The 15887-nt window shown below is 43.2% G+C and overlaps 1 protein-coding gene across 7 annotated transcripts in view; it reads left to right on the top strand.

Annotated features, from left to right (window-relative positions):
- The first annotated feature begins 2724 nt into the window (after positions 1–2724).
- The window catches only part of LTBP1 (latent transforming growth factor beta binding protein 1), a 182091-nt gene continuing 168928 nt past the window's right edge, over positions 2725–15887 (top strand). For 4 of the 7 annotated variants that reach the window (XM_056488103.1, XM_056488100.1, XM_056488099.1 and 1 more), the window contains exons 1-2: positions 2725–3425; positions 3812–3882. In XM_056488103.1, the coding sequence (XP_056344078.1) occupies positions 2980–3425; positions 3812–3882 (517 nt within the window). In that variant the 5' untranslated portion in view covers positions 2725–2979. The remainder of the gene's footprint in view (positions 3426–3811; positions 3883–15887) is intronic. The other 3 variants (XM_056488101.1, XM_056488098.1, XM_056488102.1) reach the window with 3 other exon arrangements.

Raw genomic sequence — 15887 nt, 5'->3', positions numbered from 1 at the left:
TCTCATCATGGCAGCAGCTCTGCCTCCTGCATCTGTCCTGCTCCCAGTCTTCCAGCCAGTTCTGCCCTTCTCAGCCTTACAGCAGAGCATCCAGAGGTCTGCCCCTCTGCTGAGTGGTGTACAGACTAAAGAACTTTATGTTTCCTTACGTCCAGCCTTTAGTCACAAACCACAGGGGACAAGAACAGAAACAGTGCAAACTGCTTTTCCAACTCTTCTTCAAAAGAGGGCTGTGCCTGAAAGGTGCTGTGAGATACTAATTCCTGTTTGTCACTGCTAACTCAGGTCAGTGTCTTTTCCACAGGAGCTGACGAGGCAGCCAGAGCAGGTTTCCCACAAGCAGTGACACCATTTACTAAAAAATCCTCAGAACTTTAGTAGTCACCGGGCTTGATTTTAAAAGGCCAGCATCTGGCTGTGTTGTGCAGGATGAACTTTTTGTCCTCTGGAAGCAGAAACTACATGTGAAGAAATTTTGAGCTGAGATTTAGTCTGAAGTGGTGGTTCACTGAAGTCCTCTTTTAGCTGTTAAAACTTCTGTGGCCATCCTGGTGTTACTGCAGACAAACCTGGTCCCTAACACACAAGACCTTGTGAAGAAAGAGGGGGAGGGAGGAAGGAAGCAGAACCAGACAGACAAATGAGAAAGTGTGGATTTCCTTACTAGAGGGAAAAAAAAAAAAAAAAAAAAAAAAAGAGAGAGAGAACGCTGAAAATCAGATCTGCCATGTAAATTTGTGAGGAGTGCTTGACCTCTAGCAATTAATTTCAGATAACACTAAATATTTTTTCAAGAATGTTTTTATACCTCAGTGATTCTATGCAAGGCATCCACCTTTGTGGATATATTTCCCTTGAGGTTCCTTACCATTTGCTGTACAGTAGCCAGTAATACACCACATTTGCCCCCTGCTTGACATGACTTAAACCTCACATTTCTTAAAAGCAACTGGCTTCTGCTGTGGAATGATGCAGTTTTTGCCCTCTGTTCAACAAACCCAGCCACACACGGAGCTGTGATCTCATTCTGGAAAACTTCTGAAGGACAGCGGCCTTGTGCAGAGCAACAATCCGAGTACTACGTCAGTTTCTCGCCACTTACCCAGTCCTCACCTCCCCACGCTGCTTTCAAGGTGTTTTTCTGTTCCCTAAATACTGAAAAAACATTTGGCATAGTTGGGATTCACAGTAATTAGCCTTTGGAAGGCTGAACAGTTCCCTTGCTGGGAATGTCTTCCAAGTTTTAAAAAGACAATAGAGGTGTCTATGAGAGGAGGTAGTGGTCTCACTGTTAACTTCCCAGTTAACTTCAAACAGGGGCTCTGAAATTTTTAGGCTTTATCTCAGTTTTTCTCTGAAGCACCACAGAGTTTCATTCTCATTTAACCCACTGTGGATTTAGAATACCCAAGTACTTGTGGCATTTTCTTTTCAAACACTGGGTTTCAGTTCACACCACTGGAGGCAGAAGCCTTTAACACTGATGTGGATCCCATACTGGGATAGCAAGCTCCAAACTCTCATCTATTTAAAACATCTATTTATTTTTGAGCAGTTTAAAATAGATGAGAACTAAGGAGGAAGGGACCGTTGTGCTCCTAACACTGGCTTTTGCCTAGAATCGAGTCAATGTAAAAGCCTCCTGCTCCCCTTGCCGTCTGTGTAGCTGTGCCAAGAGCATTTCAGAGCAAAATCTCGTCAGTTTGGAGCCGGGGTCAGTGTCCTTAAAGCTTTGGAAAAGAGCAGAGGAGGACCTGAATTCCAAGCTATTGGATTTGCAAACTGATTCTCCACAAAGTTTCTTGGAAAGAACTCGGACACATCAGCTTCTGAGTATTTTAAAAGATGTAACCTTCGGGTTATTTTGTGAACTTTGTTTTTTTGTTTACAGTGCTAAAGGGTGAGATTGGTTAAGACACACTGGAGAAAACCGTGAGCAGTTTTTCTTATGCGTTAATTACCAGTGTACAATCGTGGTTTGTATTTCATTCTTTACTAATACATACTGCTTTACGAACATAAAGAAAAACAAGGGAAAATACGGTCCCAGCTAATTCTGCTAAGAGCAACCTCTGGCTCTCATCAGGCCGAGACGGAGGAATGTGCTTACCTTGAACATGTGTAAGCGCTTCCATCGAGTCCCCACCTACAGAGCGAAGCACGTACATTACGCTTTTGGGGCTGTAAAGCCTCACCTCCATTCAAACACAACAGAAAGTTTCCAAAGCACAGGTACCCTGCCCCAGCAGCTCGGGCAGCTCTGCGGGCCCGGTCCCCCAGGTTCACACAGCTATTTCCGAGGCTCGCCTTTCCCAGGCGGCGCGGGGTCCGGAACCGGGACCCCGAGATCATCGGGACCCCGAGATCACCGGGACCCCGCGGGCACCTGGCCCCGCCGGGCCCCCTCCCCGCCCGGGAGCGCCCCTGACGTCAGGGCGGCCCCAGATTGGCTGCGCGGGGCCGGCACCGGGGCAGGGGCTCCCTCCGCCCGCCCCCTCCCCTCCGCACACGCTCACTCGCCGAGAAACTCTTTTAAAGAGGGGCTGCGGAGCAGCCCGCACCGGCTTGGGGGCCGCTTCTCGCGGACGCACGCAGACCCCCGGCAGCCGAGACATCTGCTCTCCATTGCGACCACCCCCCTCCAGCAAACACCCTTCCCCTGCTGCTCCTCCTCCCTTCCCGCTCCGGCTCGCAGCTCGGCTCGCACCCATCGCTTCCTTTCTTCCAACGATGTTTTCCTGCTCCGCGGGGCGAAGTGTTTGCTGAACTTTCCGAAGAGTTTTGGGGGGCGGGCGGGAGGATCCTGAGGCTCTTTTCCTTCTCCGCCCGCCCGGAGCAGGTTGGGGGGCAGCGAGCGGAGGAGGGACCCGCGCCCCGGGCGCAGGTCGCACACACACGCGTCCTTTGGCGGAGAGAAAAGCCTTGCACTGCACCAGGGCTCCGCGAAGTTCGCCGGCTGCCGGGGATCCCGCTGTGGAAATGGGTCGGATCAGATGGGGCTTCCTCCTCCTCGCTGCCTGTGCACTTTTGTCACGAGGGCTCGCAGTCTCCGAAAAGGGCAGGCTAAGGAGGATCACGTACGTGCTGCAGCCCGGCCGGGGGGGCTCCTCTGGCAGCCGGCAGCAGCGCCCATCGCTCCTCGGGGGGGAGCAGCAGCAGCAGCGCACGTTCAATGTGCAGCTGAACGCGCGCTACGGCGGCGGCCCCCTGGAGCGGACCCGGCGGATGAGCAAACCGGGCAGCGCCGCCGTGCAGCTCCGCCTGGGCCCCGCCGGCCAGGGCCACCCCAACTCCGCCGCTCCCGCCTCCTCCTTCGCCAAGCCGGCCCGCTTCAGCCCGCGCCTCAAGGCGCCGCCGGGCCCCCACGGCAACAGCAGCGCCGCGCTGCCCCTCCGCCAGAAGCATCAGCTGCCGCCGCTGCCGGGGTAAGGCCCCTCCCGTCCCGCACGGCCCCGCTCCGCCACCGCAGCCCCGGCATCTCCCCCATCTCCCATCTGCTGTCGCCCCCTCGGGAGGGGGCAGAGGGCGGGGGTTGTCCCGGGCTCCGGGGGCACCGCGGCATTCCCTGCCCGGCCCCGGTGCCCGCTCGCCCGCCGAGCACCCGCGGCACATGAGGCCGGGCGCGGGGCCGGCTCCCCCATCCCGGGAGTGCGCGGCGGGCCCGTGCACGAGGGAGGCGTCGAGTTTAACCGGGAGCTCTCGTTCTTCCCGCCTTCTGTCTCCCCGGCGCAGCGCCCGCCCCGCCGCCCGGCTCGGGAAGGGGAGCGGGGGTGCCCCGCCGGCCACTGGTCCTTGTTTGCTGTTCCCGCAGGGTCAATGTGTGCGGGGGGCAGTGCTGCCACGGCTGGAGCAAGGCCACGGGCTCCCAGCGCTGCATCAAACGTGAGTAGCCGTGCGGTCCGGGAGGGATGTGGGCTGGGACCCCGGGCACCTGGCGGGGTGGTGGGTGCGGGGATCGATTGTGGGCAAAGAGGTGTTAGCTGAGCTACAGAACTCACAGGACCGATGTAACACTCTTAAATCCCTCCTTCCTAACCTTCACCTTTGCTAACGGATGAATAATGGGTGTCTCTTGCTTTTGTTCTTAGTACAGATAGTGACATTTTTGGAGAGAGCTTTGTGGAGGCTTTGTATGTGTGAACATCCCCTCCCCATCAGTTCTTGGTTTGTAGGAGTTCTTAGAATGGGGGGCTTAACGGGGTAAACAATCTACCAGAGGAGCACAGGTGGGGAGCAAGGAATCACCATCTACCCACGCTGTCCCTTCACTCACGTGAATGATCCTGAGCTTACCACATGGAATTTTTGAAGCCCTGAACAACGTGAAAGAAATGGGTTTGGTGAAGGTCCTGTAGAGTGATGATGTACCTTTGCTGGGATAACTAGAAACACAAAACACGTGAATAAAATAACACTGATTGAGTCAATCCTGCTATGCTCCAGTTGTTCTTTCTAATGGGAAAGCAGAATTTCTGCTACTTTAGGCAAGATTCAGAATGATTGCAAATGGCTAGACTGGAGTGATGTCATGAGATCAGGAAAGACTGGAATAGTATATGTCTTCAGGGAGCTCCTGTAAGTATCAGTGAGACTGGGCAGATCTGGGAATATTGCTGTAGTTCAGCAGGACACATTACTGTCCCTGACAGAGTTGGAGTAAACAATGCTTTCAAGATTTCTTTTTCCAGTGGCTTTTGTCCCTGTGTGGGATTTTTCACAATAGGGAGCAATCACTTTTGTAATCCTGACTAAGGTCAAGTACCTTTGACCTGTATGGACCTGTTGCTAAGAAGCAAAGACTTTATGACAGTAGTTAAAGACAAAACTTCACAATTTCCCTACTAATTTAGACATGTATTTAAGATATTCTTCTACATTAACATTTTCACATGCATGCTGCTGTTAGGTTAGTCAGTTTTGCTTAACACCTACAAGTTCTAGAATGTTTTCCTTCAGCTTACAGTGGTATTTTGAGGCTAAGTGCAGAGCTTAATTAGCACCCACCTTAGCGTAAAGACTAATCAAAATGAAAAAAAACTTAGTAATTTCAGGACATGAAGTGAAAAATGTATTTTAACTGGGCTATTGTCATCCAATTTTATTTTCACTATTTTGAACAAAACCCTGACATTATTTTTGTTTCTTTTTAAATGCCTTTTTTTTTCTGTGTTCTTGTAACTTTCATTTCCAGGCAACTATTTTGTTTGTAAATTAAGTAATTTTCTTTGGTTTTTGTCCTTTATGTTTCATGTTTTTCACTTCTCTGATTGTCATTCATCTTCTCTTTTTGATTCCCTTTTATGTCTAGAGTCTTCAGTAACGACTAAGTCAGACAATTGGGTTTTTATGGGATAGCTGTGTAGAACTTAATTTAAATTCCTTAATTACTTGGTTAGCTCCTATAGTTACTGGAGGAATGGAGTAGCAGAGACAGAGTTAAAAGAAAGATAGGTGGGGGGATTTTCTCATTTTGTACCTCTGATATTAGGCTCTCCTTAGCACTAAATATTTTTATTCCCTGCTCTGATGCTACTCTAATTCCTCCTAGCAGTGGTATAATACACTTGGCTTGGATTTTCTCAGTTTCACCCCTCTCTTGGCAGGCCAAGGGAAGCACTGAATGTACTGAGATTGTCTGTTTTGTAACTTAGGCAAACCATGAGATAGCATTGACTTGATTCAGCTATGGAAGATTAGTCTCACAGTCATAAAAGCCAGATATCACCTTTTCTGGAAACTCCTGATGTTCCTTTCAGGAGAAAAGAAAATCTATAACTGAACTACAGTTAACCCTTTTGTTTCCTGTAAAATTAAGTGAGTTTTTAAAATTCAGATAGCAGGCTCTGTTGGTTTTGAGTGGCTTATTGCAGCAGTGGATTAACTGTGCCACAGGTGCTGGCACACCTGAGCTGACTTGATGCAAAGTCAGTTTGATTCTGTCAGGGTTTATTAGTTCAGGCTCAGTATCACTTTAATAAGCTATTTAGTCTCTAGGGCCAGATTTTACTCTTTCGCATGGTGCAAAGCCTAAGTTAATAAACCCCAGACCCATACTGGCTCTTTCCAGAGTCAACTTCCATTTGTCTGCATCATGCTTCCAGATCCAGAGTGCTGAGAGCCAGCTCTGATCAGCGAGGTTTATTAGCTCAGGTGTAATCCCAGGCTGGAACAAGCAGCATGTGTTTTTGCTCTGCTGCACCTGTGTGAATAAGCCTGCCTGGAACCCTCAGAAAGAAGGGGTGAAGGGCAGAGCTCTGATCTTGCAGGCAGGCTCCCTTCCCTTCCCTGGTGGTGTTTGTTAGCCCTGCTTTCTCACACAGGAGGCTATAGCTGCCATTCCCTTGGGTGACTCCTGTCCAGGCAGTTGGCAATCTGGCTGGGAGCAGTGGCAGCCACATCACTTTTCCCTCAGTGGCAGCAACAGAGGGTGTTTGAAATGTTTCTGTGTAGGTCAGAGGGCGGCATCTGTACAGAGGAGGCAAGGGAACTCTGCAATTGCTTTTATTTAAATTTTAGTCTGAAGTTGAACTGCCTGTTGTGTTGACATTTGTTCGTGTTTTCTTGGAAGCCTGACAGTCCTCAGAAGGTGTGCTTCTGTCTTTCTGTAAACTGTATGAGTGCCTATCATATCCAGTTTAGGCATATAGGGTTTTCCCTAACATTTCAGTTTTACTTTGAAAAGTTTTAAGAACTTTTTTCAAACTTAGAGTGACTTAAATTATGAAGAGCTACATCATTCTAATTAAAAAGATGAAATGATAACACTCAGTGTTAAAAGTATTCAGAATTACTTTTTGCTGGGCACATGATGCCTAAAAATCAAAACCAACCTTTTTGAAGCTTTCAGAACATCCACCTTTGGGTAAAGACAGAGGTGGGAAAAACTGAACCACAACAGTAAACATCTTGGAAAGTTAGAAGCACGTGAAAGGGTTTAGGACAAGGATTGTCTTCCAGTCATGCTTATCATGGGTTATAATCTGTGCAAGTGCAGTAATGAGATACCACCAAGGCTGGAGACACCATGTTTTGTTAGTACTTGTTGCATAACAGAGCTTTATAGAAACATTAATTAGCTCTGTAAAATGTCTGTAAGGCAAGTAAAGCTGAGAGTGTGGGGTTTTTATTATTTCATTTGTGGAAATTAAACCATAGGTTAAATGTGGTCTTGGACAAGTTATAACAACTGTCAGGAAGACCTGTGCTGGAAATCAGGAGTTCCCACCACTCAACTGCATGTTTATCCTGTTGAGATCTGTTGTCTCCTACTTTGTTACTTACTACTAAATTTCTGTTAGTTAAAACTACTTCTACAAAAAATGCTCTTCTGTTTGTTCTCGTTCTGTTTGGTTAATGGTACAACGAGCTATTTTTCATGTTGGGAATGTAAGAGAAAGTTACCTATTGTATAGAGAATCTGATATCTTAAAAAGATAAATAAGAAGAACCACCTTGTTATAGTAGTAAACCCCTTGTAAAATGTGTATGTTTTGTCTGGAGTGTTAATAGCGATTGTTTGTGAGTGTTCTCAATGTAAACCGGGTGGTTTAAAAAATGAGAAGGCGAGAGCTAGCAGGTTTTAATGGCATGAGTTCCTTACTGCAAAGCTGTAAGAAAAGCTCAGGGTAAAGAGGTGAGGAAGTGGATTTTGCAGGGACACATTTAGAGTAAATTTCATATAAGGAGAAAAATTGTGTCTATGTAGAACCCAGGTATGCTGTCATTGTCAATTAAAAGGGTCTTAATTCTTTCTTAGCTGAAGGTGTTGTGTGTATGCATGCATGTATTCCATGCATAGGGCTAGTACTTTGGTGTTGGAACTGGATTGAATTCTAGGAGTTTGTTCATGAGCTGTCTGTCATGTTTGGGCACCATGGGAAGGTGATCAGAAAATAGGAAAGCAGTCTGTTGGCTTTTTCTTTGTATTAAAAGAGCATCTTGTTAATTCTCTTTTTAAAAAGTCTCCTTGACTCAATGTTAAATAAAGACATTACAGAGGTTACATTTATTTTTCAGAATAGGAAAATACAAAACAGTAGATATTTGCTGCTGGAGAGGCAGGAGACTAGAAAGTTGTGTGAATACTTGCCCTGAGGAAGGGTCCCCTTTCTTCCATTTCTGAATCTGCTTGGTCTCTGCTTGTGTACTGCTGTTCAGTCTGAGCCACCTCCTCCCTAAATTTCCAGAGCTGCACTTCCTGCTGTGGCTGAGTGAGCATGCTACAGCTTTGTGTCTCCTCCAGGACATGGGCACCTGACAGTGTGACCAGTGGCTCCAGATCACCTGGATATGGAATGTGCCCTAGGTTGCTTCCAGCTTGTGCTTCTGAATTTCTTGGGGAAGGTGAAGGAAAAGTTGCATGTTTCAGTCTTGCTCTGAAATAGGGTTTAGGATCCAGACCTGGAAACTTAAAAACATACATAAGTCCTCCAGTTCAGACATAAAACTCTATCACTAAATATTTTAGTATGGGCTGCTCAGAATCTACTCCTTTTTTCTTCAGTTCAGCCATTAGAAAGTGGTGTCCAGGAGAGCTGTACTTTTCATCATTGAAACTGTTTCATGTTTGCAGCTGTGCTTCTTGGTTTTCTGGTCACAGCCGGTTCCTGAGGCTTGTTCTTAATCAGTTTTGTGGCTTTTGAGTTTTACCAAGTTCTGTTTATTTACATTGTATATACAAAGCCTAACTATAACATACTGTCCCCAAATGTTTCTTCTCATTCTAAGACCATCATCTCAGTAAAAGCAGTATCAATCTCCTTCAAATTATGTTTAAATCAAAATTTAATGTCTGAGTTCTAAGGAGACAAGCTACTTTGACCCCACGTGATTGACCTATACATTCACCCTTTTTGATCTATGCTTTGATGTGGTTTTTAAACAATTCAGAATTGAAAAACTGAAAGTTTAAGAAGCTTGGTTTTGCCTTTGCTGTGCTTGCTACTGTAATATGTAAATAAAATTTACTAATTTCATGTGCAGGAAATGGGCTTTTGTAGTGGGAAAGCTCTTATTAGGCCTTGATGGTAATTCTACTCTGCTTTATTTTTCACTTACTGCCCTTGGAAGGGGGTAGAATGACAGGGTCCAAATTCTTGTAGTCTTTGTCTATGTTAGCAAGCAGCATGGAGGTGATCTGTAGACAAAACCGTTTGGGTTTGATGAGCTGAGGCCCTGGATATGTGTGTTTCAGGGCCTGGTGTTTTATTTTGGGCAAGGTGTAGTCTGGTCTTGTGGAATTAACACTAATATGAGGCTGAAATACATTAGGTGCGTTCTTGGAGTGCTCATGTTTTGAGTTTAGCTTTTTATTATTTAGACAATTTTTTTTTCTTTGCATCTTAAAAGAAATAGAATGCATACACCTAAAGATGGTCCCACAACACAAACCAAACCTCTGTGAGTGCAGTTGGTACAACAGCTCCACGAGAGACTGACCTCAATCAGCAGTAATGCAGACTTTGAGCACAGTGTCTGTCTCCTGGCCATGGTTGGCAGCCAACCTCCCTCCTGTGAGACCAGGCTGTAAAAGAGCTGTGAGAAGATGGGGGAGCTGTTAGCTGCTGCCTGCTCTACACATGACCCTGCTATGTGCTGTTCCCTCATTTTGGTGAGGAAACTTAAGTCCACAATTAGTATGAAGTGAAACATGCCCAGCTTTTTCTTTGTGAGACACTGGGGACTTTACTGGAAACAAGCTTATAATGGTGCATAGTCTGTTTCATACAAATACTACAAGTGTGTGTAGAATTAAGACAGAACAACAACAAAAAAGAGAACATTAGAAGAAACTTGTCAAGATGCTTTGCTCTCACACTGGAGCAGATGACAGATTGATAGTGAACTTGTTCAGCTCACTGCAGCAGTTAGTGGTAACAAAAGAAGCAAGACCTGCAGTAAAGTTGTGTTAAATCTACAGTGGATAAAAAGTCCTGAACACTTCCCTTCTTAACAGACAATCAGAAGGAGCACAGAAAACTGAGGTGTTTTGGTTTTCCCCCTTCCCTTTCAGTTCCCTGGCTGTTTGTTTCCAATGTGTAGCTTGGAAGTGGAGTAGAAAGCTGTGTAGGTGCCAGGGAAAGCTGTGTTTCATCCATCAGTTGTGCACTGCCTGGTTCTGCATGTGTGTAGGAACAGCATGATGTATCGACAGAAAAGTGACACTGTGATACTCAGAGTACTAGACTTACACCTCTCTTCTTTGCAGCCACTCTCTCTGAGCATGGAGAAGGGAAGAGCTGAAAGGGGCATGCTTCCCTCTCCTTCCTGTCCTGCAAAGTGGCTTTGTGTATAGGGTGAGCCTCCCAACCTTGGGAAAAGCAGGGCTGTAGCAAGGAGTGGGGCTCTGCTGTCTGTGAGGCCTTGAGAAGAGTGCAGCCTTCACCATGAAGGGCTGCTTATGCCAACTGATCCTGCCTTAAAGCAAGCTTGGGTTGCCTGGGAATTTTAGGATTTGCGGAGGGGCGCACACCTCCCTAAACTGTTTCCTTGTTCAAACTCTGGAGTACTGGGTGTTGACAGATCATTGATGGTTCAGGTCCTCAAGTCAGTCCGTGCTCTGTAACTGATATGTTAGCTGCTAGACTGATGTAGGGTTGGGTTGGAGGTTTCTTTCTTTGGTTGGCTTTTTGTTCTGCCTTTAAAAGCAGCAGTATTTGTACAGCCTAATTTATTCCTAGAAAAACCATCCTGTGCATTGACTACAGAAAGAAAACAAATCTTTAGCATTTCTCCATGTCTATGACTGCACATAGAGGGGGAACAAGTATTTTACATGTCATTAAGGCAAGATGTTCATTGCAATGCAGAGCTAAAAATAGGTCTGCTTGGGCATGTTCTTTTTTTTTTTTTTTTTTTTGTGAAGTGCAGATGGTAATTCCTGCATGTGGGAAATTGTTTTGTGTCCTATGGCAAGATTTGCTTTTTTTATAATTGAAATCAGGTTTTTATTATCTCTAGATGGCAGTTTAGGCCTGGAATTTCAGTGAAGCTCAACCAAATTGTGAACTCTTATTGAGAGTTGGTTGAATTTAGGGAGAACTTTATCATTCTTATTATTTTGCTTACTCTATCGTAATTAATATTTTTTATCTGGTCTTTCTCTTTTTTGTAACACTTCAGTTGTCTGAATCCTGCATCCAGTTAAATATTTTCAGTTGCCTTTTTACTGAGCTTGTCTTATTTTGTTCAGTTTCCTTCATATTTATTATGAAGTATTTTCTAGCAAAATGAGTAAGCACTGTACTGAGAAATGTTAAGAGAATTAAAAGGATTGCGTACTGGGGTGTTAACCACTTGAGCAGGAAATACAGTGTGTAACATGTGAATCTGCTGGTTTCCTTGGCTTAGTCCATTCTGCAGTGAACACTTTTTATTTGTGGGCACTGGAATGATAAGGAGATTGGTAGCATGTAAATGTTTGTATTGTCGGAATATGTGTAGTTATGATCTCCTATAAGTAAATATTTTAAAATGTCCCTCAGATTGTACAGTCTTAACTATTTATATTATATCAACTCCAGTAAACATAACATGAATGAAAATGCCAAGTGTCAAACAGTTGCTGACAGAATAATGCATCCTTTGCTGAGTATTTTAAAGTATTTTAAAGTATTTGAGTACAGTTGCTATTTAATTCTGATGAGTCTTGACATTTAGAGATTATACTGTGGAGATACATAGAATATAATATTAGTAAAGTACATGGTGTTGCCATTAGGTTAAGAGAGAAACTCGTTTTTTGTGTGTTTATTTTAAAAGAAATATGTATGCTAAAAGCATTGTTTTTTGTTTCCTTCCCTTCCTGGAGGTCATGTTTACATGCCAGTGTGGGAATGAATCTGATGGTTTGAAGTAGACAGCCAAGAATTCCAACACATGCTTTCATTTGAAGTGCATTTAGGGAAAGAATTCCTTAAGACCATATAGTTACGATAAAAACAAGTTCCTGTGTAGAAAGACATGGATGGTTGTAATACTACCTCCATTAGTAGTGTAGAGGTCACACAGGTTTTCTGCAGTTAATGTAATTTCTTAGGACTATAAAAAAGTGATTTCATTTTTTTTTATTTTTAATAGTCTTACAATAAGGTTGTATCACCCTTGGTTGCAAATTCCTCTCTCCTTCATTCTCAGTAAATGTTTAGAATTACTGGATGCATTTCTGGTAAACGTTTCAATTTTTGAAACCTTTTTGGTGTGAGATACTCAGAGAACTAGCTCCCCAGAACAGCATTCGCTTCTGTGAGCTTTTGGGTTTCTAGACTCCAGTTGCATTCTCAGTCCTGACAATGACTTAATACTTAAAAGGGTATTCAGAGTAAAAGCGAAAAATTAAGTGGTGAGCTAAGCAGTAGGGTAGTTCTGAGAACAGGAAATTCTGAAAACCATTGCTCTTCTTCAGGATGTCAGCACATCAGGGCATTCAGATTTTTCTGAGGGAAACTGGAATATGCCTCTTTCCTTTCAGAGCCCACAGCTTGTTGCCTTCCAAGGAAAGCGCTTCGCTGCTTTTCTTCTGGAATCGGTTGGGGATCATCACTCTGTCTTTCAACCCAGCAGGAGTTAAAGGTGCCTTTGTATCACAGCTTTTTGTTCAGGATGTGCACTCAACCAGGATGAGCTTTGGTTTGGTTTCCTTGTGTGCTTGAGGAATAAAAACCTTGCATTCATGAAATCAGGCAGTATTTGTTATGCCTTTAACAGTATTTCTACATTGCACGTAAATAAACTTGGAAACTCTGCCCTCAGCACAGATGTATCCATGTCACAGTGTTGGTTTTTCCCCTTTCTGTGAACTTGATGCATGCATCATTTCTCAACCATTTTGTGCTGGAACCTGAAACAGCTCTATGCTTAAAACCCTATTTCCAATTGCTGTACTTTCTATTATTTGCCCTCTGGCATGTATTGTGCCTGGCAGGATTTACACACTCCTATGGCAGAAGTTGATATATACTGTGCCCATGTGCACTGTGATGAAATTTGCTTGAAGTCTGTGCTGGACTATTATGGGTGCTCAAGAGGAAAAAAAAGGTAAATTTCACGTGGAAAAAGAAAGAAAGTAGCAGTAGAAGTAGAAAAAGACTCAGAATACTGTTGTAGTGTAATTGTGTCAAAGTATTAAAAATTTAGGAATGGCATTGAAAAATGTTAGTGGACATTTAAGTACAAACCAACAGCAGTTGCTTATTAAGGGAAATAAAGGTGGAACTGAGGTGAAAAGGCTAGAAACTTGGGTGCAGGAAACTTTTGGGTTATTTAGATTTGTTTATTGTGAGTTTCTCACTGAAAAATAAATTTTTGTGGATTTCTCTTCTCCACAGGGAAATAAACTTGTAAATCTTTTGTTACTTTTGAGGAAGTTAAAATAAGTGATTAGCATAGGAATGAGATTGTAATGATCTTAATCCAAGAATTAGGGTTAGTTTAATATTACTTTAACACAAACATTTTAGGACAAGTGGAGACAGTTATACTTGTATTTTGATTCATTTGAAGAGACAAAAGAGAAGTTTTTATCTGAACTCCATCCATACATGACAATGTTTTATAATAAATTATGCTTAATTTAGAATGTATTAAAACAATTACATTCTGTATATGTAGAAGTTTTAAAATATTTATGTGTTTTGAAGCCATTATAAACCTTTTATTTTAGGTCTTGCTTCTGCAAATATTTATATACACTTTAACTGTAATGACAGGAACACATGGACTAAAAAGTGTGTATATATAGATTAGTCTCAAACCAACATAAGATGTTTTGGAAGGGGTGTGTTTAAACCTAATGGTAATGTTATTTAACTATTGATTTTTCTGAAAGAATGTCACAAATACAACCATACCAGGCCCGATATGCATTTGTCAAACTCCATAGTAGTCTGTCTGAGAGTGATAAGCAGTAGTTGGTTAGAGAAGGATGTATAAAAAGGATGAGCATTTTGGGATACATTTTTGGGCTTTTTGTGACTTGGGCACTTCCAAAGCAAATGTGTCACTTTGCATGTGACTTCATGCAATCTGTAGCTACTAAAAATAGTCTTAAAACACAAACAAACCCAAAAGAATTCCTGTTCCCTCCCCACTGTATTGAGTCTGCCTGAGCTGGAGCTGTGCTTTCCGTTGGTACCTAGAGAGGTGTTGGTTTTGGCTACTGCTCCAGGGTTTTGGCTACTGCTGAGCAGCACTGGCACAGCACCAGCAATGTCTCTCAACATTCCCTTCCCCCATCAATAGATTGATTAGCAAGATCCTGGGAGGGCACACAACTGGGACAGTTGTGCTAAACTGACCAAAGGGATATTCCATGCCGTATGACATCCTTCCTGGGAAGTGCCTGAACATCACCTGCTGATGGAAAGCGAAGACTAAACATGTTTGGTTTTGTTCGGTTTTTTTTTCTATTTACTTGTGTGCACACAAACTTTTGCTTTTGCTTTAATAAACTGCCTTATCTCAACCTATGTTGAGGGTTGTTTTTGATTTTATTTTCTTTCCTCTGTCTAGCTGGGGACTGATAGAGCAGCTCAGTGGGCATCTGGCATCCAGCCAAGGTCAACCCCACCACAAACCCTACTTCTGGAAAGTGAGGGAAGATTGTTTATATTGTCTGTGCTTGGCCTTTCAATGTGGCCAACTTCCATGGCACAGCAAGTTTTGGATGTCCCAGTGAAGTGGCTCAAAGACCAAATCAGTCAACCTCTGAAAGAAAAATCTATTGAGACTTATTAAACGCAAAACCAGCACTCTTGCTCAGGGAGTTGCTGAGCCTCTAATTCTTAAAAGCTGTGGTGGTATAAACTTTTACTGTGTCTTACCCTGTCCTTAGGCATCCACCTTAGTATGGAGGGGGAACACTGGACTAAGTGGATCTTTAATCTCACCCACTAAGCTTAGCCTCATTATTTGCATCTTTGCTAAGCTTCATTTTGAATTTTCAGCCATGACCTCCTTGAATTGAATAGGATGAAGCCAATTGCCTTTAACAGCAGTGTATTGGCCTGCTTTTCAGTTTTGAACTTAATACTTCCACACTTCAGTTTTTGGAAGCTTAGCTTTATGGAAAACACTGGTGTTTTCAGTTTTATGGCCATTATTGTTGTCTTCAAACAAAATAATTAGGTCATTCATTTGGCACACTACAGCTGTCTTGGATGTTTTAGAAACTAAACTGCTGTATTATGTCAATTAAAATGTTCATTTTAATTCTTTCCTAAATACGTGATCTTTTATCCAGTTTTATGATCATCTATTATGCAACATTAATGAAGGACTTCAGTCAAAAGGTTAATTGCTGTGAAGATCTAATGGATGGGGTTTTCAACCTGTTGTCACTAATCTTTTAAAACATAGTTGCAGTGTCTCCTGGTGCTTATTTTGTTAAAGGCCAGTTAGAATAATGCAGTTTGTCCTGCAGAGCATTTTCTTTATGTACATGCAATGTGTTTTATTGTTTACGTTGCTGTCAGTGAAATAAGTGTGTTCAAGTCTATGTGGGCAAAAAAGTTGAGGTAATTTCAAAAAAGGTTCTGTTTTTAGCTTTATACTTTTAAATTAACTGCAGCCTTCACTTTAATAAGTAGAAACTCAAGTTTTTGTAGGCTTCTGAAGCACAACTTTGGTTTTTAATTACAGGAAAAAGAGTTGAAGTTTTTTTAGGATTGTCTTTTGTGTTTGTGTATATATTGTTCCTCACTTCTGAGAGGAAAAATGCCATCATCAGTGTCCTGGCAGGATGGATTTTTTTTCATACTGGCTTTTGGTGTGGTCCTGTTAGCTTACTTCTGTGTTGAGTCATTGGTTTTTAAATAATTTTTTGAGAAATTTAGAGGTTAATATAGACATGTGTCTATAAATGTCCAGAAATATATTAATGCTTTCTTAAT

Source organism: Oenanthe melanoleuca, chromosome 3 (genome assembly GCF_029582105.1).
Source record: "Oenanthe melanoleuca isolate GR-GAL-2019-014 chromosome 3, OMel1.0, whole genome shotgun sequence".
Classification (NCBI taxonomy): domain Eukaryota; kingdom Metazoa; phylum Chordata; class Aves; order Passeriformes; family Muscicapidae; genus Oenanthe; species Oenanthe melanoleuca.
This window is presented reverse-complemented; position numbering and strand designations above follow the sequence as displayed.